The following is a 23,952-nucleotide window of genomic DNA, read 5'->3' on the forward strand; positions in this document are numbered from 1 at the left end:
GAGAGCGTTTATTTTCATGGATTCTTTCTTTTTTTTTTTTGAAGGATGCAAGGACAAACATTTTAAATAAGAACGTTTTCAATGGACTACTCCACGGTAACTGGCATTTATAAAATGTAAAGTTCTCGCATTGATTACAAAGCATAAACCAGCAAACTCACCTTGCCCCATCAGTGACCCAAAATTTCATTTTGTCTCTGAGAACCAGGATTGGTCTGAGCCTGAATCAGGCAAGAAATGCGAGGACGGCTGACTGCCCTGGTGATTCTAGCGGAGTCTACTCTAATTTATTCACTGAGAACACAGATCACGTTCGGTCGAGATTTCAGATGGGCTCGGAGCTGTTCTCGCTGCAGGCAGTGGGTTCTTTATCATTATTATTTTATTCTTTTTATTAACAAAGTCATATATTTCTCTCCCCTCTATTGATTCATTGGAATTAGAGAGAACAGCGCTGGCTCAGTCTGCTCACTCTGTAGCATGTGTGTGGGCATACCAGAGCACAACGTCCTTCTCCTGTCCTGCCCTGCCCTGCCCTGACCTGGAGGTGAGATGGAAAGAGAGAATTCTGCATTTCTGAGAATTAAATTAGGCAGAGGCATAAGATGCCTTCAGTGATAATTATTGTTGTGCTTAAAAAAGGTAAAGGTACTGCACAGTTTCTGCATGCACAAGGTTGCAGAAGTCCCCCTTTAGGGGTCACTCAAAGTTTCCTCCTAATTTTTTGCTCTGGTGGGAATGCCAGTGAGGCTGTGCTACCCACCTCCAGGAAAGCTGAAACCTCCAGCAGCAAAGGTTCCCCATGATTTCCTACTCTCATGCCTCTGTCCTTTGGCCTTAAGGTAACTCAGCCCTCCAAACCACCCTACGTAAGGAAAATCCATGTCAGTGCATGACAAAAGAGCCACCCAGCCTGTGTAGCACTGCCTCATACTGCACTGCCTTTGAGGCTTTAGGTCTAGATGGGAAGGGAGACCACTGCTTTGTCTCTCCAGTCTCCTGCTCCCTGGGCTTGCAAACCTAGGACTTGGTGGGGGGAGCCTGACACAGGGCAGAAGGGACAGCAAGAGGCTGTGGGGCAAGCCAGGGATAGGATCCCCTGAACCAGAACCACAGGAGATCCCAAGAGGAAAATCCATGGCACAGACATGCAGTAGTAAGCACTGGAATAAAACTTGCCAGGCTTTTACAGGACCAAATCATGGTTTACAACACTGCAGTTCTACAAGGCAGGTGGGTGAAGGGTATCTTTACTACTACCTTAAGGAGGAGAAACCAAGATGCTGGAGTGACTTGCACATGTCCACCCAGGAGTGCTGACACTAGGAAATCAGGAATTGTGCTAGTTGCATGGCTTCTGTGTAAAATACAGTATTACAATTTGCCTATTTATTGTGTGGGTTGTTTTGTTTGTTTGTTTGCTTTAACTTGCTAGTTTTATGGCCATAGCACCATTATCTAAAAAAAAAAAAAAAAAAAAATTAAGACAAAAAGGAGGATCTAAAATACATTAAAGTCAGCTATACGTATAGCAAAGGGAAAGGGTATTTGCACTAGGGGCTCAAGATTTTAGGGTTGGAATCTGTAAAGAAACAATCTCAGTGATAACAGCTCACAGCAGACTGTCAGTCCCTTTACCTACATTACTACTGAAATTAGTATTTGAAGCCTGTCAGAGAAGTCCTGACACCAAAGGCAGAAGATTATAAGTAACTTTGTCATATTTTCCCCTTAGCAGCAGATAGCTAACCTGGCAGAGTAGCACTGGCCTGAACTGGAGGCTGCCTCCTCCACCTCCTACATGCCATGAGCCAGCAGCACCCTCAGCAGGGAAAGCCAAGTCCAGAGCTGGGAGGGCCAAGGGCATCCAAATCCATAACCAAAGCCCCTAGCATGTGGAAAGTGGGCTTCTGACCTTTGCAAAGGGTCAAGAACCCCTTTTATAATGTTTTGAGGTTTGGGGTTTTGATTTTAGTTGGGTTTTTTTTTTCAGTTTTAGTAGTGTAAAATGGTCACATTTTTTTGTTGGTTAAACCACAACTTCAGTGAACATATTCAGTGAATAAATTACTCATGAGAATTCAGGTGCTTCAGGAAAAGGGGTCTCCATTTCAAACGGGGACACGTTTGATTGGGAGGCTGCAGAGCCATTTCCAGTTACAAGCTTCAAAACCATGAAGCCTGCAGCCATGTGAGGACACTTCTGTGCTCCAGCTCACCAGGGATGCTCTGACTCTCAGCATTACCATGTGTGCAGGAATGTGCCTCCCGCAGCAATCTGGAGCCCTGCACCAGTTTCCCAGGTCTTCCTCTGCAATGCACAGGCAGAAGCACACACCTAGAAACACAACTCACACCTGCAAACCACAGGGGAAGTAATTTCACTGGAGATCAGATACAGGCCACAAGGAAAGGGCATCTCTTAGACCATGTCTCTTCTCAAATCCAAGGTGCTGATACTGGACTATACCAAAGCATTTGTCTGCCATCAGAAATCACAACCCTGCATGTATCTCTTTAGTGTTCTGCCTTCCTTCCAAAAGGCAGAAGATGCAAGACAAAAGCAGCAGCACATGGTTTTATGCTGTCAACAGAGGATTATTCACCGTCAGTTCTATCCTTTCTGAGGAACCGAACTGCGCCCTGGAGAGGTCTCCCAGAAGCAGGAGGGAGATTGTCCTGGCCACCAGCAGAAGTGAGGCTGGAAGGCGAGCCCAACCGGAGTGCTCTGCCACATCAGTTCACTCTGTGAGCCCCATGGTGCGGTGCTCACCTGGAATAAAGGAGCATGCAGCTCCAAAGGCCAATATCAAACCAGAACATTTTCTGCTCTACTTCTCATATAGGTCATTTATGATTCAAAAAAGGACTGAAGAAAGGGCAATTATAAAACACTTAATGTGCTATTAAAATATTTATAATAGCTCAGCTTCCCCAAACTCTCAGATCTTTTCAGATGACTAAAGACACACTTCCATTATGTGGCTAACCACAAGGTATCTGCCCAGAACTGCTAACAATAGCATGAAGTACCTTGAATGCATTTGATTCTAAAAACAGAGTGAGATGTCATCATATAAATGGACTAAATTATACTCTAAATTAGTGATACTGTAGGCATTCATTGGGAGTGGAATCAACAAATCTTTGTTTACATTAACTGCATATTTTAATCGGCATTAATTGACAATATTTTTTTCTCTCCTTAATAAAAAGAGTGAAAAAAGAAAAATGTCTATCGACAGCAACTTACTGGGTTTGGAAATGCTGTTGGAGGTGACCGCGTTGCATGACCTCTGAGCAGTGTTCTGTGAAAGGGCAGCTAACCATTAGCTTGTCCAAGAGGTTATTCACTAGTATGCTGGCCTTCCTGCACGTCTGGAGAATCACAAGTTTGCGGTCCATGGGGCAGAAGTCTTTTTCCACAAGGAAGTTTGTAAGGCAGGCTGTGCAGAAGGTGTGCCCACAGAGAGTGTCTAACGGCTGAAGCAAAGGTTGCAGGCAAATGTGGCATATCAGATCATCATCTACTACTTCGGTGTAGCTGTACAAGTGGTTTTCTTCTGGTAAATGTGCTTGGCCGCAGGTGATACAGAGTGGTGGGGAGCTATCCTCCATTTCTTCTTTCTGGCTCATAAATGAAATTGATGCAATTCAAAAGAGGGCAGACTGGAGTACCTGACCTGTTTTCTATTCGTAGGAGTCACAGCAAGGCTTGTGTGCCATCAGATCTGTGGGAAGAAAGCCAAAGGATTGTTGTTCTGGGTTGTTTTCTCTTACTGTACTTACAATATGCATTTGGACATGAATTACTCTAGCAGGTATTAAGGAAAGATTGCTTTTTTGAGTGGTAGGGCGGAGCAAAGAAGCGGGCAGAAAAAAAGGACTTATTTTCTCTTATATCTAGCTCAATTTACACAATTACTCTCATTGTAAAGAAAGCTGTCAAAATAGGGAGACATAATACAGGCATTTAATGGCTGAAACCTTAAATTAGCATGTAATTGCAGTTCCAGTCAGCTGATTTTGTGGTCACATTACTTCTGCTGGAAAAGCAGAATCATGCGTAGGCAAACATGAGAGACTACAGAAACATAGGTAAGAACAATGGGTACTGCACAAACTTCCTGCTCAGCACAGCAAGGGAGAGCAGCAACTTCACCTAACACACACAGGCATACAGACACTCACCCAGAGGGAGGACAGGTTGGATCATGAAGATTTAGTCTTGGCACCCTCTAGACCACTCTCATCCCACTGCAGCAGTGCACCTGGGACCCTGCATTCCAAGCTTGTCTCCTTGTCCCCCCACGGCACTACTCTGGATGCTTTGAGTCAGGTAGTTATAACCATCTGCACCTGCATAACCAGTTCAAAACTTCATTTTACTTCCCAAAGCACCAAATACCCCATGTGCTGAAGTGAAATCCACAGCATGATGCCAAATACTGTATCACTCAAAACTGGGTTTATTCTGTTCATAATTTGTGTTGTAGAAACCCAGTGTGTCTCTAACTACAAGCCTAATTAGCTCTGGCCAGAGCACCTGCCTCCTGGTATTTTGAAGATGTAAACTCTGTGGGTAGCAGCAAACCTGAAGAGTAATTTGTAGTTTTTATTTGATGAACCCTAACTGCTCATTGGAGCACTTATATCTCATTACATCAATGCTTATTTTGATATACTACTTTGAAAATAAACTTGGGGATATAAAATATGCAATGACCTAATTACTACTCTTGCTTGAAAATGTTAATCTTATTTGCTGCTCTGCCGCAACACTCTACTCTTACTTCCAGCTTGACTTAATTTGCTGAGACAATGTGCCAGCCTCAGACACCCACATCTGAGGGCAAATGAGGGAAAGAATACAAAAAAAATCTGGTTATGACAAAGCACATTTTTATATAAAACATACCCTTACTTTTATGCAAAGCTCATGGGCTCTAAACTTGAGAAATTAAACTTGAACATAGCAGGGATTTTCTGACATAAAGGTAAAATGATAGCCCCACTAACTCTAACCAGATGCTTAAATGTCAAACATTCACTTTAATGCTTTGCTAGATCCTGTTCTTATGTGGCAATTATGCTAAGTGGCTGTATAATAATATTTCTGCTTGCAAGACTAAGTTCTGCATAAGCTCTGTCTCCTGATTAGCACTAGCTTCTTCTGAATTAAAATCGCCTCCTATTAGAAGTCTTGCAAATATTTAAAATACTCTGTACTGCAGCAAAAGTTCCCTTTTGCAAAAATAGTCACCGGAGCTTTATGCACAGCTCTTTGTGAAGAAATGAACATCTTCCTAGAGTGCAGAAAACGGCTCTATCTGCTATCTTAATGTAGGAGTTAAAACCAGTATTATTTGGTTCTACTAAGGTGAACAGGAAGTTGAAACAAGAGAAAAGATGATCATGAGGCTGAGGTGGGGACTGTTGGGCACCATAAGCGACTGTTGGTAGGCAGGTCTTGGTTAAATTCTCGATGAAGTAGGGTGGCTGTGAGCTGGTGTTTGATCTACCAGTAGCTGTGTTTTGCAGAAAGAGAGGGAGAGGGTTCATCTGATCTCCACATCCCCCACTCATGGAGGGAACCCATCCAAAGTCAACAGGGCTCCTTACAAGAATGGCAATATGCAGCTTGGGAATCTGTGGGATTGTGGCTTTAAAAATAGCCATAGAATGAATTAGAAATCAATAAAGCGTGACAAAAAAGCATTGCTTTATGAACTTTGTTCTTTCCTACATTTTTTGAAATGCCTTGCACCCAGGACAACCAGGGGAGCGGGCTGGGTTTCATGCTGTTTCTTCATTTTCCTGCCACATCCTCTTGTACCAGCACACACAGTTAGACCCACACAGGTGCTGTCTCCGTGCACCACAATACGGCTAACCCAAATCTTTTGTTGCCTCATGGATGTTCCCAAGGACAGAAACTCTTGCTGCTTGCTGGCAGGAGACCAAACACATGGCTCCCATCAGAAAACCTGCTGAAAGATGGACCCAAAGCCCTGTTCTGAGGCGGGAGCAGCCTGCAGGAAGAGGAGCACAGGCATCTGAATGGTCCCCTCCTAGCTTCATGCTCTAACCATGAATGTACTGCTCCTCCCCTCCCACATGTGCAAATGAAAGCCGATTGCTAATGATGCATTGCTAGTGAAAAATGCAGATGCAGGGAACTGTACCTGAATTTTACAATGTTTACATGAATTACAAATACTTGCTATAGTGCTGGGAAACAAAGTCATCCATGTTAATTAGTAACAGGCACTGAATTTTTAGGAAGCCTTAATTCATTCTATGACCTCTCCTATTTAGGAGATTTATACTATATATTAATAGAAATTCTGGGGGAAGGGAGGAAATCTATCAGCCTCTTCTGGTTAATATGGCCCATGCTCACCTACAACAAAACTTCTTATATTGCTGGGCATATCAAGCAATGAAATAATCAATGTCTGTCTTTGGGAGGTGATTATACCACCAAAGGAGTTAGCACAGAGGGCATGCTATGGAGATGTCACACAGATTTGGTCAGAGCCAGACACTGTTTGTAATGTTTGCAGTAATTTGCATTTATAACATTTATGTGCTGTCACAACAAGCTACATACTTAATTTCGTGTCCTTTTAGGAACCATAAAGCCTCAGTTCCTCTTGTACAATGTAGAAGAGAGGGAAAGAGGGGTTTAAAATTGACCTGTTGATAACTGGTATGTATTTCTACTTGTTCTATTAGCTATGAATAACAACATGCACTTTGAGCAAGGAACCCTGTACAGGTAGATGGTAAACCACAGGTAAGTGAAAAAAAAAGTAATTATTTCTCAGTTGAATTTCTCTTCTTTGAGGCCTGCGCTTGGAGGAGGAAGATAAGGGAGGAATCCTACATCTATTTTCAATCACTGTCAAAGCCACTGGCAACCACAGCAGGGAGAAGATATCTCCTTGGCAGTCTCATGCTGGCTTACAGTGACATTCATACTGACAGGGACTGGTGGCTGCATGGATGATGGGTAGGAGGAGCTTTTAGAGGTGGTGGTGGTGCCATTCCCAAGAAGATGACATCAACTTTGCTGCTTTGCTGCTGTGCAGGAAGTCGGATACATCAGGTCCCAGATTTAGCATAATTGTACAGTGCCTAGCACAGCTTGGCTTAGATAAATGAACACTGATTTTTAAGAATTTAAATATTGTAACACTACAGTAAATCAAGCTCTAGTGCAAGGCAGAGACCTGAAGCACAGGAATATGGTGCAAATAAAGGAAGAATACAGTCATCCTGGATATCCACATTGCCAAGCTTTCAGCCACAAAAGCTGGAATGAAAATGGTCACACCAGTGCATGAGATAACGTCCAGGGCTGTGACACAGTGAAAGCCAGTATCATGGCCATATTCTTACAAAAGTTACCCAACAGACTGCACCAGTTTGAAGGAGTTTGCATCTCACAGGTTTTTACTGCTTAGGAATTTGCAGCCACCATAAGCATTTAAGAGCCCAACAAACAAATCCAGACAAAAAGCATTGGCAGGAAATGTGGAGAGAAGGTAGAGAAAATGCCTTTCATCTCCTTACACAGCCATCCCATCCCATCCCAAGTAAGTATTTAACCAATCTTAAGCTTAAATCCTGACTTACCATAGCAGTTATGCTGGCAGCAGTGTGTCAAGAGAAGGTCTAACTGAGCAAAGTGGCAAAGCCCCAGTGCCTCCACCCAGACACACTTTCAAACATTAACCCACTCCAGGAGGCTGCACTTGGAAGTAGCACAGTACAAAACGAAACAGACTTCAGGTGGCAAAAAAAATGAGTAATGAAGGCTAAAAGAGAAAGAATTAAGTAATGAAAGACGGGAAGCAGTTAACACAGGAAGGAGAAAATAGATGACCAAAAGCCAGAGAAACGGTGACATGAAGCCTGGAAGGGCAGCAACTAGCTTACATCCCAGGTGGTGAAGACAAGCCAGTGAATGAGCATCACTGGAAAACAGAGGAGTGAGACATACGAGCTGCAAAACAGGTAGAGTAATTTAGCTGCAGTAACTCTGAAGCGGCATGTTTGGGGATAACAAAATCCTCAGTCAAGAGAAAAGGCAGCCAGTATGCGAAAGGAAAATGGATTCTAAATTGTACAGTAAGACCACCAAGTATTAGTTGGTTTGGTTGTCTCCGTGTAAGTAACACATTTGATTAATGCTCTTGTTTTATTTTTAAATTTTAAGCATGTGCATAAGAAATCCTATATCTGGGATAAAGTCATGTTGCATTTTTCCCTGAGCCTCTGCCTGGGCTGTTATCTCCTACAGAAGTACATCTCTTGATGAGTCACAGCCATCCTTTTATGCAGTTCAGTATGGCCAAAGAGGCTGGTTTGCAGGCAGGTAAGGAAACTGCTCCACCACAGCAACATTGCCAGCTGCCAAGTTAGAAGCTCATTATTCTTCCAGAGATGCTTTTACCTGATCTTCCTTCTACAGTAGCTGTGAGCATGCTACAACCAACATCTTTCTTGCTACTCAGCTTGTTTTGCTGAGAGCCCAGAGACTGCCATCATGTTGTTCATGTTAATAAATATCCATATCAAACTGCTAGAAGACTTGGCACCTTTCACAGTCGCAAGCTTAACTCTGAAGCCTCAGCCCAGCTGCCAGCGGCTAGATGTAGGCAGGTCAGGAGATGTGAGCATTGTCCCCATCTAGTGGCTTACCCACACTGGGGAGAAGAGTGGGCCAAAACCAGGAGGAAGCAGAGGTCCTCCTTCACCCTCAAGCAGAAGCACAAAACCCTCAGGTTCTGCAGGGTTAGCCGAGATGATACTCAGGAAAATACAGCTTTTACTATTCCTGTGAGAATCCAGGTTGCAATATTACCCCACCTATTTCATGTTCAGAGGTTTATAATGAGGCATCAGGTTGGATGCTTATACAAAACTATTTGCCATTAGGCAGATAAATTTTAACACTGTATTAATTTATTATCTCTCATCAAACTGTCTTACCTTGTAGCAGGCCTCCCAGCTTTCCCATTACTGTGTTTTGTACCCCTCTTTCTCTCCAGATGAAGATCTGTATAGATTATATTGACTTTACTGTTCAAGGTAGCACTTATTTTGGAGGCCACTGGGCAGCTTGCTTGTTTCAGAATACGAAACAGTTGTGGAAAACATTATAGAGTGACCCATACTCCAATACTACATATTATACAGTATTTTACATCCCAAAAGACTTTCCAAAGATCTGGTGTAAAAATATCATATAATAATTTGTATCAAACTTGGCATAGCTGTACTAAAGGCCAAAGGGGTGAGACAGCCTGCCTAGACTTGAAACTTTGTTCAAAGGAAGGTTATAAGACCCTAAGGTGCCTGAAACCTTATCATGATGCCTTAGGACCAGCATTCCTCGTACGTATATCTTTCTCTTTTTTTTTCCCCCTTCCCCATTACTTTTAAATCCGTCCCACCTATAGAAAAGTCACAACATTTTCTTTCTGCCTGAAGGGTAATCATAGCATGGTTTGGGTTGGAAAGGACCTTAAAATCATCTAGTTCCAACCCCCTTGACATCTCCAGTTGAGATTTGCTACGGGCAGAGGTGAAATGCATACCTCCAAGTAAAAAGTCAGTAAGTAGCTACAGAAGAGTTCAGGATCCCAGAGGTACCACTTTAGCAGTTAAGAATTCAGCTTGACTTTTAAGCTTATAGGAAAGACTGTTAGAGTGAGGTCTTTGAAGAAAATGATTGTATTTAAAATATCACCACATGAGTAGAGAATGTCTCTGAGACAACAAACAGGAGCTCCAAAACCTCTCCTCTGCCTGGCCCCAGCTTTAAGACAGCTGGATTTTCCAAACTTATTATTAGTCAAAAAGTCCTTCTGAAAGCTTCTAACAATCAAAGCCCTTTGCAGAGGCTTTAGTAATGAAAGGCATTTCCAAGGGAATAAAAAAAACTCTAACAGTACAGTAGGTGAATAACCCCAACTTTTTGAGTTGTAGCTCAAGCTGTGAAACCTAACAGAAATGTCACACTGTGCCTGCATGCACAAGAACTTCAAAAAGCAGAACCAGATTATTTGGGAAAAAAACCCAACATTTTTCTCTGTGGCTCCTGCTGGAATTTACAGAAAAAGAACAATGCTGGAAAAAGTTTTTTGTTGTGGAATTATGTATCTGAAATGTCTGTTAGGAATGTATGGAAATATATTCTGCTTCTCCGCCCGTCTCCCTCTCGCACGCCCACACAAACCTGAATTGCTCTTTCTAACAATTTCGTGGATACACAACTTTACTCAGCATGGTAGAATGAAAAAACTCAGCCCAGAAGTAATTTGAGAACATTAGGAACAGCTGGAGCAGATTCGAGTGAAGAAGAGATTTGAATAAGACAATATGTATTCACAGGTTAACCTACCCACACCACAAGATACATGTCCTATGAATGAACTCACCTTAGCAGAAGGCAGTACCTCTGAGAAGACTTGTTGCTGGCATGTCTCTAGTTGTCAAGTACTATGTTGGTGGAGGGTAATGATTTCTGTTTCTTGCCTTTTTTCAAAGCCCAGTAAACCCAGGCTTGGACCAACAGCTTATGCCAGAACCACAGGCTCAGACTCCCAGTGCAAAGACGAGTTGTAACAAAATGGACAGGCACAGGGTCTACTGCTCAAAGGAAGTCAATCATGTGGCCAAAGCAAGCCTATGTGAGCAATTACGATTGACTCCCAAAGGGCTTCCTAAACACGTGCTCATCCTAATTGACATAATAAATGCCATCGGCATTTCACATGCTAAATTATAAAATTGCATGGCTAGTGATGTAACAAAAGGTGCATTACCACTCTGATTTGGCTGATTGCTCTGTCCGACTGTGGCAAGACTGGCAACCTCACAAATACCACAAGCTTGTTTCAGCCACTTGACCAAATGACAGTACTGTGTTTGTGTGGCTGGACAACTGTGTGCTCATAGACAGGAATAGGTACAACAGGCCATGGGAACTGCATGAGGGAGTGCATCCCTGGTCCTTGCTCCAGCTGCATCTTGTGTGACTCAGTGATGGGGGACATGTACCTGAACATGCTCTTCTTGTGTTTCAGAGCAATGAAATGCAGGCCTGCAGACCACCACAGAGCTATCGGTGCTCCAGCCAGGTACCCATCAATCTAGACAACCTAACTCCCAGGCAATATGGACCTGCACTGGGTACATCGCAATAGTGAAAGGATACACAGAAGCCTTGCTGCTACAGAGTAAAGTGCAAAACTTGGAACAAAATTAATTTGAAATAAAGTAGCTCTGCACCTTCAGCACAAATTTGGTTCCAGATACTAACTCTGTGACAGTGCTTCTAACCTGTTTCCTAAAGAATGAGGGCACTCATTTTCTCTCCCTGTGATTCCCTTTGTTCATTACTGGTCTTTTGCTTCCTACCTTCTGGATGCATTTTTCATATTCAGCCCACTCTGACAGAAAGGCAGAAGCCTCCATATTCATGAAATTATCACAATTACCATGAGAATAGATGACTGGGTAGGAAAAAAAATTAGTGTTCCCAAAAAACACAAGGCTGCAGAGTGAACCCAAACCATATTAGATATCAGTGAAGACAAGCAGGAAAAAGGGACATAGTGGGCCCTCAACGAAAACTGATTTTGGAACTACACCATATTAGACAAAGCCACAGGGAAATAGTGTTCTCTAATTCTTCTGCACACTGAATCGAAAGCCATTTCTCCATCCCTTCCCCACTTCTAACTTCCATGCCTTATGATGCACAGCAGGACAGACCCATACTGTCAACAGAGGTACCTACCTGAACAAAAAGGTCTCAAGGCATGCCCCTTGCTTTCTGGCTTCCTAATGACTGGATACATTTTTTACTATGTTCCCAAGGCCAAATGCACCCAGCCTCTTTGAGAAAAGCAGGACACTGCCTTTCCTCCACTATGCATTGTTTAGCTGCTCTCTGAACTGGCCTAGCTTAAAGAGCACAGCAAAACTCCCTGTGATACTGGTCCATCAGGGGAAAAAAATGACCTTCGGTGTGAATGCAAGCTCCTGCCAATATGAAAGGGTAAGGGGCTGGGAGGTATGGAGGAGCACAGAAAAGGGGTTAACCATGCTTTGGGTAGATGGAAGGCACAGCTGGATGGTAACACCCAGCTTGCCAGTGGTGCCCATTTAGTCTCAGAGAAGACTTGCTTGTCCTTATTAAAACGTTTTGTACAACACTCTGAAGATTTTGTGCCTTCAGACAGCAGGTAGATAATGTTGGTGACTTCCTGATCTGTGGACCAAGAACATTTATAAGCAAACCCCACCCTCAGCACCCTCTAAAATGCTTTAAGGTAGCTTTTATCTTTTTTTGTGGGACAAACTCCATTGTGGTTTTGCAGGATGTCATTTATGTTGGCAAGGGTGAAGAACAACCTGCCCAACTCACTCACAGCTTCATGGTGTGCGAGTGGCTCAGCCAGTGCAAACACAACCCAAGAGCACCTGTACATTCCCTGTTAGATGTTTGCTCCATACAAATACAACACAAAACCACTGCAAGAGCTACACCATCTGCACAAACAACCATTCATGCAGACCATGTGTCCTCCATGTGGGCCTGCCCTATTTAACTTGAAAATAATGCAATAGGCAGAGTGAAATGCATGGGAATGTGAAAACCTTAATATAGCTGCACAGTAAGTCTTAATCTCTCTTTGCAATCCTTTCCCAGGGCCCCAAGCAGGTCAGCGGGGCAGGCAGACGATGCTGCCTCTTTGCCAGTATCACAGGAAGTAAGAGCTGCTGAACAGGGAACGAAAGGGCAGGGGCAAAGGCACCATGGAGGCCTTCTCCCTCAAAGGAAGTTGAAGCCTTACACCTTACACCTCCCACAGCCATAGTGCCTGCCACCCTCAGACCACACAGCATCTTCCCACATGTGACCATGATATAACATTTAATAATTACAAAGTGCATAGCATGTGATGGATAACCCTGCTAATAACACATAATAAAGTAAGCTATGCTTTAATTACGCTGTGCCTTTACAACTGCTCCTCTGATCCAGGAATCTCTTGACAAACTGCTTAATGAGTTCTCAGAACACCCTGTGGGGACCTTTTTTAGGAGCAGCTTGCAGCATGGTTATGTAAGCAGGGGACCAGGCAGCAGGCTGCTCGCACACCGCAAGGCCAGGCTCCTATAATACTGATGCCCAGCATTCATTACAAGAGCCCTTGTGCAGCAATGTGGCCACAGGGATACTCTCAGACCTGATCTGGGGGAAAGTCCCCACAAACTCTTCACTTTTAGGACTGCAGCCTACAAATTGTATCTTACTGTTTCCTCCTCCTGCCACTTGCATCCACAAAAAAATGACTGAATAAACAAATTCTGACCAGAAAAAATATCCACCCCTATTGAAGAAATGCACAAAGAGTGACACTCTGCTTTTTCAAATAACACAACCAGAAATCATTCCCTGCCACCCTGTCCCAGCGGGACAGCTGCAGAGGCTCAGTCCCATACAGGAGCCTGGAAAAAGGAGGGCACAAACCCAGGTAGGGTAGTCAACAAGTACATTTCAGCAACTTAGGAGAGCAGTACAGCCCAGAGACAGCCTCCTAAATAAGGGGCATACACAAAATATGCAGCTGGATATAGAAAATTCAGGGGGCAAGGGAAGGAAGTTTGGATGAGCTTAAAGATGTTTTGCAGTGCCAAGTGTTGAATTTCACATTTAAGGAAAATTCACAGAGGAAAACACATAGTACACTGAAGCAGCTGAACCCAGCAGCCCAGCTACTATGGTCTGACTAGTAGTTTTCTGGTGCTAATGCTGGTTACTTTTTGGGTCTTGAACAAATAGTATACTGTTTTTCACTCAGTTATTTCTCTTATGAAGTAATGCTGACAGTGCCCATTTATATCTGCCAATAGTCCCTATTGCTTGTTTGGGAGCCAGCTATGAGCTAGAGCTTATAACTGCCTTCCAAATGGAAAGGACTGGGGAAACACAAAGTATTTGAGCAGGAAAGGAAGCAGCTTTCTAGCTAAGGCTGCACAATAGTTTCCTTTCCAGGGCATCTTTTTGCTACAAGATAATGACTAAGATCCCTGTCCAATAAATGTCTCAGCAAATAAGTTTTGTTTATTATAGTGACCAAGCCTTCAGCTACCAAAACACATCTAGAACCTGGTTCTGCCCTTGTCTACTCAGTGCTGTGAAACAACATCCCTGAGTACGGTACTACTCACTGGACTTGATTCACCACTGCTTTAACTAGGGCTTTGTGGGAACTCCCCGATAAAGTCCATTGCTAATTAACATTTAACATGCATGTGTTGGTGACAGCCTTGTAACATTCTCCTTACAACAAAGAGGCTTACTAAGGTTTTGTCAGCCAGGACACGCAAAAGACACCAGCCTGGGAAAGATAGTTATGTCTGTGGCTGAATTAATATCTGGTTCTGTGGGTGTGGAGACCAATTGTTTGCTGCTTAATCCCTTGATGAGAAACCAATTAGGAATTACATGCTCAAACCGTCCTGCTTCCTGCACCCTTCCAGGCAGTCGATGTGATCTGCTGCATGTTGGCAGGCAAGGGGATTTTTCAATTCTCTGAAATTCCTTATACAAGTCACAGCTATTTCAGTGCCTCACACTCTTTTTGACTGGATCTAATCTACAATATTCTCTTAAATAGCAGTAGCATGACTCCTCAGGCTGAAATTATGAAAACCCAAAACTATGTTACAAGATATTTTCTAGCACTAAGTTCTACTTGCAAAATCCTGTGTAAACTGATGTTGTTAAATATAGTACAAGGCGCTACAAACAAAAAAACAGCTTTGAAGGAGAACCGTAAATAAACCAACAGCATCACCCGTATTTTTTAACACCAGTATCTCAACAGTATCTATACCACATAGCTGTAGGCATGGAAAGCTAAACACAAGGGAAAAGACAAGCAAACAACAGACTAGAATTACATCCAAAGTCAGATCAAAATTTACCTGCTTTCAGACAAGCCCTTTCTGAAAAGATTCATCAATCCAGAGAAGTAGCCATCAACCCTTAATAAGAAATTACTAGCCCATGGAAACCATCAGTTTATTAAGGTTCTTTGCTTTAATAAGAATGTTGCAGGTGTGTTCAATTTAAAATAGAGGAGCAAAGAGAGGGTTGCCAGGAGCCAGTAGACAGGTAGGAAGTTTCAGGGTGTTCAGCTCCTTGGTTTCCTTGTAAAGGAATAATTGATGGTTACTCAGAGGAATGTCAACATTATGCAGTTTGATGCAGTTACGGGTGCAGTTAAGTGACCACCTAGCCATTTCCTGAACATTTAGAAGGTGAAAGTTTCTGCTTCCATGTTGAGTCCCTCAGAGTTGCATAATTCAGGTAGGGAACATTTTACAGCTTCAGCCTGAGCCTTTGGGGAAAGCCTTGGAAAGATCAACAGCAATTTTGTGCATCCCAGTCTCTAGGAGCAAAAATTCCAGTGGAAGAACTGGGCATGCACAGCAAACAAGTGCCAAGTCAGGCAGCCTTGCATGCTACCAGTGTCTGCCCATTTTAACCAGAGAGGGGTCCTTTTGGCTCCCCAAAAGGCTCTGGCCACAGAGCCCCTCAGAATCAGCTGCAGGCCTCCATCTGCCGCTGCAGTAAGAGGAGCCAGGTGGCAGCGCCAACAGCTCCAGAAACAGGGGCTGCTTCCCTCAGCAGCCAGCCTGGAGGAGACTTTCTGCATTGGAAAACCTTTATTAATTTACCTTCCTGCTGAAAATGATGTTGCTCCATTTCCTGGTTTGCAGTGGAACAAAGCTAATCTATCATTTTATCCTGCGTGCAAGATTTATGCGCGTCTTGAAAGAGAAAAGCTATGCTGGGGGAAGATGCCAGCACCTTCAAACTTCTTCCAAAAGACAATTCAATTTTCTCTTCTGATAGACGGTCACAACCCAGAGCCAGGAACATTCCTCTTTCCAATTCTGTGCTACAATGAAGTCCTGATGCAGTTAATGCTCAAACAAATGGGCTTGGAACAGCCTTCCAAGTAGCAGAACTTGTGTGCATGAAGGGGAGGATGCTTACACAGGACCCCAGACAAGTAAGAGAAATTAGGAGCAGGAGAAAGAATATTTTCAGGTGGCAAGAAAATGATAACAAAGAGACAAGCTTCCCCAGATTGATTCAATTTATATTTTTGGAAAATATATATAGACTGTGATGTTTGGGATGGAATAACATAAAATAGCAAATTAATAACAGGTTACTTCCTTCAGAGGAATTTTCAGTTTCAGGAAACTGGATGGGAGTACTGAGGACACATCTCCTCTCAAGGCAGCAGCTTTCCAAATGCCTGAGAGTGAATCCTGGCTTTTACTTACAGATCATCTTTTCCAACAATAGCAGAAAATAGACAGTGCTTTTCCAGTAAAGCTGTGGAGCTGCCTTGATATTGTTTTGCATGAACCTGAATGAACAAAAAAAAATGCTCTGGAGGGTGGTAGAACAGGGAGCTCCATTTCTACAGGGAAGTGTGGGAAAACAAGTGCCCAGTACAGTCACCTATGGTATTCTTGTTTTTCCTGCTGCTGGTGGAACTCTTTCCTTGTCATCAGGTGGCCAAGGAAAGCATGAAGTACCAGTCTAATATGCACACCATTCCTGGTTTTTTACAGTTTTTCCTTAGTAGTTGTCAAGGAGGCCCAGAGCTTGGTGCAAGCAGTTCATCCCTAGTCATTAAAAACACCAAAACATTCTTAGCTCTAAACATTTGAATGGGTCCTGCTGATTTATCTATTTGGACCTCTTGTTTATCGAGTACTTTAAGTATATACTTCAGTATGTGAGGATGTTCACGTATACCTGTGGCAGCCCTGGGTTCTGTGCTAGCACATCTATGCATTATGCATGTTCTCGCATGAACAATCAGACTCACTGGTAGAAATGAAACTTATAAGAACTTTTTGTGTATTCATACATATTCACAGGTTTGCAATCACTGCATATATCTGTACTGAGTTACGATTAAAGAACTGACTGTAAGTTTAAGTAAGTGGAGCAGAACATTAGCTAAAGAGAAAAACTTAACCAAGTTCTTTCCCTCTCACCTCAGTGAGGAAAGGAAGCAGTTATATGCATAAAATCAAGCTGCAAGATACAGCAGGGGTGACTGTGGCCTTGATTTACCTCCTGCAGCTGCAGTGAGACTTTGTGGGTTTTAGCCTGGGGGAGGGGAAGAAATGGGTTTCCAGAGGATTAGTGAAACGATGGGCTAAAGCAGCTGCAGTACAATGGCATCAGTTGGGTTTTAACACACTTTACTGAAGAAACAGACCTTCTTAGCAAAAGCAAGACAGAAAATCAAACACATCTAGCTAACAAAAAGATAATGAACTAAGCATGGCACTTTTGCATGTAGTATGTATGTAAGCAGTATTTCAACATTGACTTCCAATAAACACAGCAAACTACAGGTACATTATATGGCCTTCTCCATGAGATTATGAAAATAATCCCTGTATTAGATTATGGGAAGACTAAATCACTAATGACAGACATAGTAAATATTTACAGCTGCCTTGCTACATGGTACTCCTGAGCATGCAGGCTGAGGTTCAGATCCACTCCCTCCTGCTGCAAACTGGGGCTGGTTTGTTTGCAGGAGCATTTCCTTCCACCTTTGCTCCTCTGGAACACCTCAGGCCCAACTGAAGGATAAAAGGGGGAACGGCACAAAACACACCACAAGTCTTTCAACTCACATGTCTGGCTTCACCGTTTCCTCATCCACTGGTCCCACAGGTGTAGAACTGCCAGGTTTGGGCATGCACTGCACTCAGCCTTCAGTCCCGTCTCTGTAGGTGCAGAGCGGCCGGCAGCTGGATCAGACGGGGAAGCCTATGGCATAACAGAAGGTACAAAGAAAAGCTGAATTGCATAAACCTGAGCAATTTAAGGTTTAGAAAACCACACCCTCCCAGCAGGCAGATAAGCGTGTGCAGGCTGCTCAGACAGCAGTGTAATATGAAGCTTTTCCTTTTCTTTCTGGCTTATACCAAAGTTCATTTTCAGTTTGGCTCTTCCTTGTATTTCTTTTCTTCCATTCTTGCAATCAACAAGGTTCAAATTTTATGAAGTGGACCGTCTTAAAAATTGCTTCAAGATGGAAGAGTCATGTTGGCTTTCCCCTTGGAAAAGGAAGATGAGTCCCAGACGCTCTAGCCCCAGGTCCATGTTTTGGAAGCTGTGTTCCTGCACACTTGAAGTTGGTGGTGAAGACTTGAATGATGTAGAGGCAATCTGTAAACTCTGGAATCAGATGGCTGAAAATACCAGCTCTGCTAATTCTCTGATAATTGGAAAAGATTGATTGTTTTGAGCCCTCTTATCCAGTAACATTCAGTTTTTAAAGTACATAAGAAAGGGGTAAGATGTATTGCAGATAAAGTGTTGTACTGCTGTACAGTAACGTAACAGCTAAATGTGAATGTTAATTGCAAAAGCAGCACCAGCAAGAAACTTTTGTTTTTCAAATAATATTTTCAGTGGAGGAGAAGAAATCCTGATCTTCCAACTACATGGATCATTAATAACTGCACTGATTTCAGACATCATAAGCATTTGCTCCTAAGAGTTATTCAGGAAGCAAGGCAGCCTAGGAGATGGACTTGAAGCAGGCAACTGCTCTACATGATGGAACAGGGAGAAGGAAAACCCCACCTCTGATACAAACATCTAGGGCTACCAGGTCTTGGCCTCCAATTCATTCTTATGCAAGTTTGTTTCCCCTCCAACATTTCAAAAGCATACTTGCTACTTGTGATTATAAAATCCCCCGTTAAATATTTATTTTAAGGAATAATCAAGGGACCTGTCAAGTCCTACCAGCAAATATGACAGTCACGCCCTTTGTCTGACGAGTGCTTGTTGCAGTAGTATTGGCCTTTTCTTCCCTGACAGCACAGCACCTCTGCTCCAAGTTGCTTGGGGAAACCTGGGGTGGGTCCGTGCCAAGACAGCCTGCTGGTGCTCGGTGCATGGCTGCCCAACATCCAGGTGTGTGCCGGCAGTGCTGTGCTGGAGCTAGGGCTCTGTGCAGTGCCGAACTGCTGCTGCTCTTCCCCTGCGATGGGTGCAATATGAAGAGACACAGCTCGCACGGGTCCAGATGTCCACCGCAGTCACAAGGCCAAATATGCAAGCCTCATGAGTCAGCCATCTTCAAAATTGAACTATGCATATGCAATGTGCTTTTAAAAGCACGATTAAGCTGCAGAAGCTTAAACATTAGGGTTTGTTTTTTTTTTTTGTATTAGAAAATACATCCCCACAGAGCAAAGCATGTGTTTAAATCCTTCCTTGCATGGGAGGTCTCTCTGAGGCTGATCGCCCCAGATCAGAAAGCCCAAAGCCCTGCTGCCACAGGTGACCACATCAGACACTCAGTTACAGACATAATTTCCATCTTAGAAACCAGCCAAGTTTTCACCCCCTCCCACTGCTGGGATGCTTTCCAGACTAAGGGCCAGTTCAAACTCATTTGTTCTCATGCTAGTGTTTCCGGATTGCTTAAATAGCCTTTCCCATCTCATGACATGTCTTCTTATCCTTCTTTCCACTCAAACTCTCTAAGCGTCTGCTCAGGAGAGATGGTCTCCACTCTCCTGCTCAAACAGCTCTCTTGGGTACTCATTACTGTTCAAATTCTTCACTCTGGAATATGGCATTAATACTTCTTTACATACAGCAGGCAAATTATTTTCCCAGAAGGTGAGTTAGTTATTGGCTTTGCACCAAAGAGCTGGCGAGCTGTACCTGTTGATGGAAGATCCTACGCTGAAGCTGTCTTTCATCTGCTAGGGAGGAACATAGAAGGATCTACCCATGGCAGGGGAGTTGGAACTAGATGATCTTAAGATCCTTTCCAACCCTAACTATTCTATGATTCTATAATTTCCTCTGAACCACAGCCTGTATACTGTATTATTTACAGATTCCCTCCTATGCTTTCAGCTGGCTGAAGGCCCTGGCAGATTTTTTCTACAACAGCACAAAAAAGTAAGAACATTTTCTGAATGTGATTCATTCTTTTGCATCAAAATGAACAGCAGCACCTCATAGATCTGATTGGCACAATGCACCTGCTTGATAAAGTTCTAAGTCCCTAGTAGAGCACCATAAAATGGAGGCAAAAAAAAAAATTTACATATTTAGCTTTGTTAAATTTTAAAACATATTTGTACAGTTTATCTCAACCTATGCAAATATGGGTATAAGGACAGACCTTGCTGGTTGCAGATATCCTGTGCTACACTACTGCTGATCATTATTTCCAGGAGGACAACATGCCGTAATTTGTACTGTATTAGATTTACTCATTTATTTACTTCGACTAAGTGATTTCAGCATATATTGCAACCATTGGCAGTACACACTGTGCAAGCTAAATTGGAAGATTAGTCAAGTCAAATTATGGAAAATTGTAACAATCAAATGTTAGGTGATAATATTGTAATGGATGCCATCTGTGTTGGGTTGAAAAGATCACTATGTCCTGCAAACACAGAGGCCCCTGCATCTTCCTGTGAAGCCAGAGCAGATGAAGCAAGGAGCAGCTCATCTCTTTGCCTGCCACTGACCCCTCTCTTACAGTGCCTGGTCCAGGCCAGGCAGAATACTGCTTGCAAAATAGGAAATGAAAGACCTATCTCCTGTGCATGTTACATTCCTGTCCACACAGATTTGGAAGGAGGATGAGCTATGCTGTTTCTTTCAAGTACACAAGGAATCTCCAGTGCTGTTGAGTATTTCTGTGATGTCCCTTCAGTGCTAAAATACACTTTTGTCCCTGACCCCCATGGATGGATGGGAGGATGGGGATCAGGAGGCGGAGGGCAGGGGACCAGGAGGTGGAGGGCAGGTGACTCTGGCTGGCACTCTGCCTTGGTGGAGAAGCAGCAAGATGGGTAAGCCAAGGAGGGAGCATCAAGAGCTGTGGTCATGGCTCAGGGTGGTAGGGACAGACCAGCCAGGAGGAGATGGGGTCCCCTGAGATGAAACTGTCTTCCCCAGCCTTCATATTGGCAGGCCACATCCATATCTGGCATGGGCATTTGATTCAATGATGTTGTCATGTGGGATCATGCCAAATATACACCTCAGCTTGTAGAGACATACTGGAGAAGAGGAACAAACTTTAGGGGCGGCGGGAAACCAAGTTTAGGAGCAATTGCAGAATGAAGTCCAGTGTTTTTATGTCAGTTCCCTCTCCTATTTCTTCTTTATGGAAAATCATCAATCTGAATTGGATCATAAAACATGAAAGGAAAGATTGCCAAGCACTTGTACTATGAACTCTCTGGGGACTACTGAGTGCCACTGACAGTCTGCTTGGAAATGAGACTATAGACTCTGCAGTCATTAATCACCAGTGTTAAACTAGCAATTCTGCACAGTGTGACAGTTCAAATAGGATGTTGACTTCCAAAGTTGACCTACTTGGTGCAATTTACAGATGGCAAGGATCTTACACAGTGTATGTTACTCTGGGAAGTCATGCTTCATTTATCATAAAAATTTACTGCATCTTCTGTATTCTGCACCTTTACATTTTCTAGAAGACGAAGAGAACGAGAACAGGAGCCTAATGAACAAACTAAAAACACAGGATTAAAATACACTCTTGTCCTTGATTAATGAACAAATAATAGTGCCAGACTTACAGCTACTGTTTTCTGAAATGAACAGCTTTTGTAGGCTGAGAGAGCACAGAATTAAATATGACCCTACTGGGAAAAAAACCCAGAACAGCAACTTGTGCCGTATCAGCAAATAAAATCATCCCACCAATGAGCTTGCATGCCATCCATCAGGAAGGGCTCCAAATGGGAAAGCCCACAGACCCAGCTGTACAATCTCAAGCGAAGCTTGAGGTCTTTCCACCTCCTCCAGAAAAAGCTGTGAACACATGAGCTGTACATGCATAAGCAAAGCAAACATTCAAGTGGCCAAATCACTCTGGCTGTTGAGAGAGGGTAATATTACAGATAACCAGGATCTATATGTTTTCCCTAGGGAGAGATTCTTGAAGTTAACATATTAATCTGGGCTCCCAGTGCATTCATTAGTTAAATTGCAAAGCGAGCTTCTTACATAACCAATCACAGAACAATCATGTTGATCTTGTCAAGGTTCACAGTACAGGTTGATTGCTGATCAGTGTAACAAGAATACCTTCTGAGGGATGGAAACTTCCTGATCTATTAGAAATGTCTATCCTGTACTTTCCTGGAATAATACATTTGCATTGTCTCTCCAGCATGTCGGGAGGCACTGAGGAAAGCTGGGTTCACTCTCTAGAAGTGGGCAAACCAAGGCACAGAAATGAAATGACTTGCTCCTAATTCTCACTAATTCTCCAATACTTTGTTATACACAGTAAAGGGAATTGTTTATGGTGGAGTAAAATGTCTGTACTAAAGGTACGTACAAATACGTAACATGCGCAGCCCATCCTTGAATTAACTTTCACAGCCAGGTTTATATCCTGGGAGCAGTTTGTAGAATTCAAGGTTAGACGAGAGAAGGAGGTCATCTTGCCTGAGTTCTTGATGTCATAGGCTGCCATGTCCCCTGCTCTCTCCCTTTACAGACCCTGCTGCCTAGGTTTAGCCCTCTCAGGAATCTCTCTAGAAAAGCATCCCACCCTGATTTGATGAACCAGAAGGTGAGGCTTCTCTGGTAGCTGGTTCTGGGAATTATTCATTCATACTTGTAAAAACACATGGATAATGTATTGTTAATTTGATGACACTGCTTCATGTTATCATCATCTATTCACATTACACATTTTGTAGGTGGCTGAAAGAACCCTTCCCAAGCTGGTATCTGCATCTTGTACCACCATTTGCACTAACCATACCCATGTATTTCTCATGTAGACAAAAATGACTGCTTCAAATAGCAGGTATATTACCCAGCCCATAAGTAACATTTTTGCTATTCCTTGCATTCTCCTATTTTCAGTAATCTTTTAAAGTACTGGCTGTGGTGTGACTGATGTTACTCCATAGAAGTCTCCCCATATGCATACATATTATAAAGACAGACAAAATCAGACCCTTGCTCCCACTTGACTCCATTCTGTGTGTGTACTCAAGGATCGCACTAGACATTTTGCCCTGCCGTTGGCCTAGGACTACATTCTGAGGTTGTCCAATAAGATCTCCAAAGTCTCTAACTTTTTTCTAAGCTATCTTCTCCATTTCTGTAGGTATGCTACATGTTCCCTTTGAACATTAGCAAAAGTGGGTTGAGTCCTGATGTAGCACTAGAATTTCACCAGAAATATCCTTTTTAGTGTCATTCTGCATCATATGCTCTTGACACATCAGTTCTTAACTACTTAATATGTGCTTACACAAGAATGTAAGATTCTTCATTTTTGACCAAATTATGTTAGGATGTTGAGCTGAACACTTTCAGGGTCTATTATGCCTATATAGTTACTTTATTAACCAAAGAGGTATCTTACATAAAAAAGCAAGCCAAGCTTACCTGACAAGACCGATGTTCCATAAAAACATAATATTGCTGTTCTTTATTACTTGAATTCCCATATCAGCTTCTTTATTATTTTCCTGGAAGTGAGGTCAGGTTAGCTGCCCTGCCATTTTCAGAATTATCCTCTTTGTGCCGTTAGAACATTGGCAAAAAAAATGTGCATGTTTTCAGTCTTGGCAAATTTCTCCAATATTCTCAAAATTATTAAGAGCTCACATCACTGGGCCAGACAATTTCTAAAAATAAACTTTGAGGGTGCATAGCTGCAGGTAATACAGGAGACTGCTTTAAAGCTGTTTTCCCAAAACAGGAGTTGTCAAACATTCTCTTAATTACAGATGGACTGGAAAAGAATTCATCATCCTCACGATAGACGTCCATCA

General features: G+C 42.9%; 1 protein-coding gene across 3 annotated transcripts in view; it reads right to left on the reverse strand.

Moving 5' to 3' along the window:
• LNX1 (ligand of numb-protein X 1) overlaps positions 1 to 17,832 on the reverse strand; it is an 80,463-nt gene extending 62,631 nt beyond the window's left edge. For 2 of the 3 annotated variants that reach the window (XM_061472695.1, XM_061472677.1), the window contains exons 1-2: positions 17,770 to 17,832; positions 3,254 to 3,731 (exon numbers count right to left, since the gene is read on the reverse strand). In XM_061472695.1, coding sequence (XP_061328679.1) covers positions 3,254 to 3,636 — 383 coding nt within the window. In that variant the 5' untranslated portion in view covers positions 3,637 to 3,731; positions 17,770 to 17,832. Of the gene's footprint in view, positions 1 to 3,253; positions 3,732 to 7,641; positions 7,752 to 17,769 lie in introns of those variants that run through there. The other variant, XM_061472686.1, reaches the window with a different exon arrangement.
• Positions 17,833 to 23,952: the final 6,120 nt, after the last annotated feature.

This window comes from Pezoporus flaviventris, unplaced genomic scaffold (genome assembly GCF_033815535.1).
Source record: "Pezoporus flaviventris isolate CSIRO_AGI_PZ_B2104156 unplaced genomic scaffold, CSIRO_AGI_Pfla_v1 ptg000002l, whole genome shotgun sequence".
NCBI classification, from domain to species: Eukaryota; Metazoa; Chordata; class Aves; order Psittaciformes; family Psittacidae; genus Pezoporus; species Pezoporus flaviventris.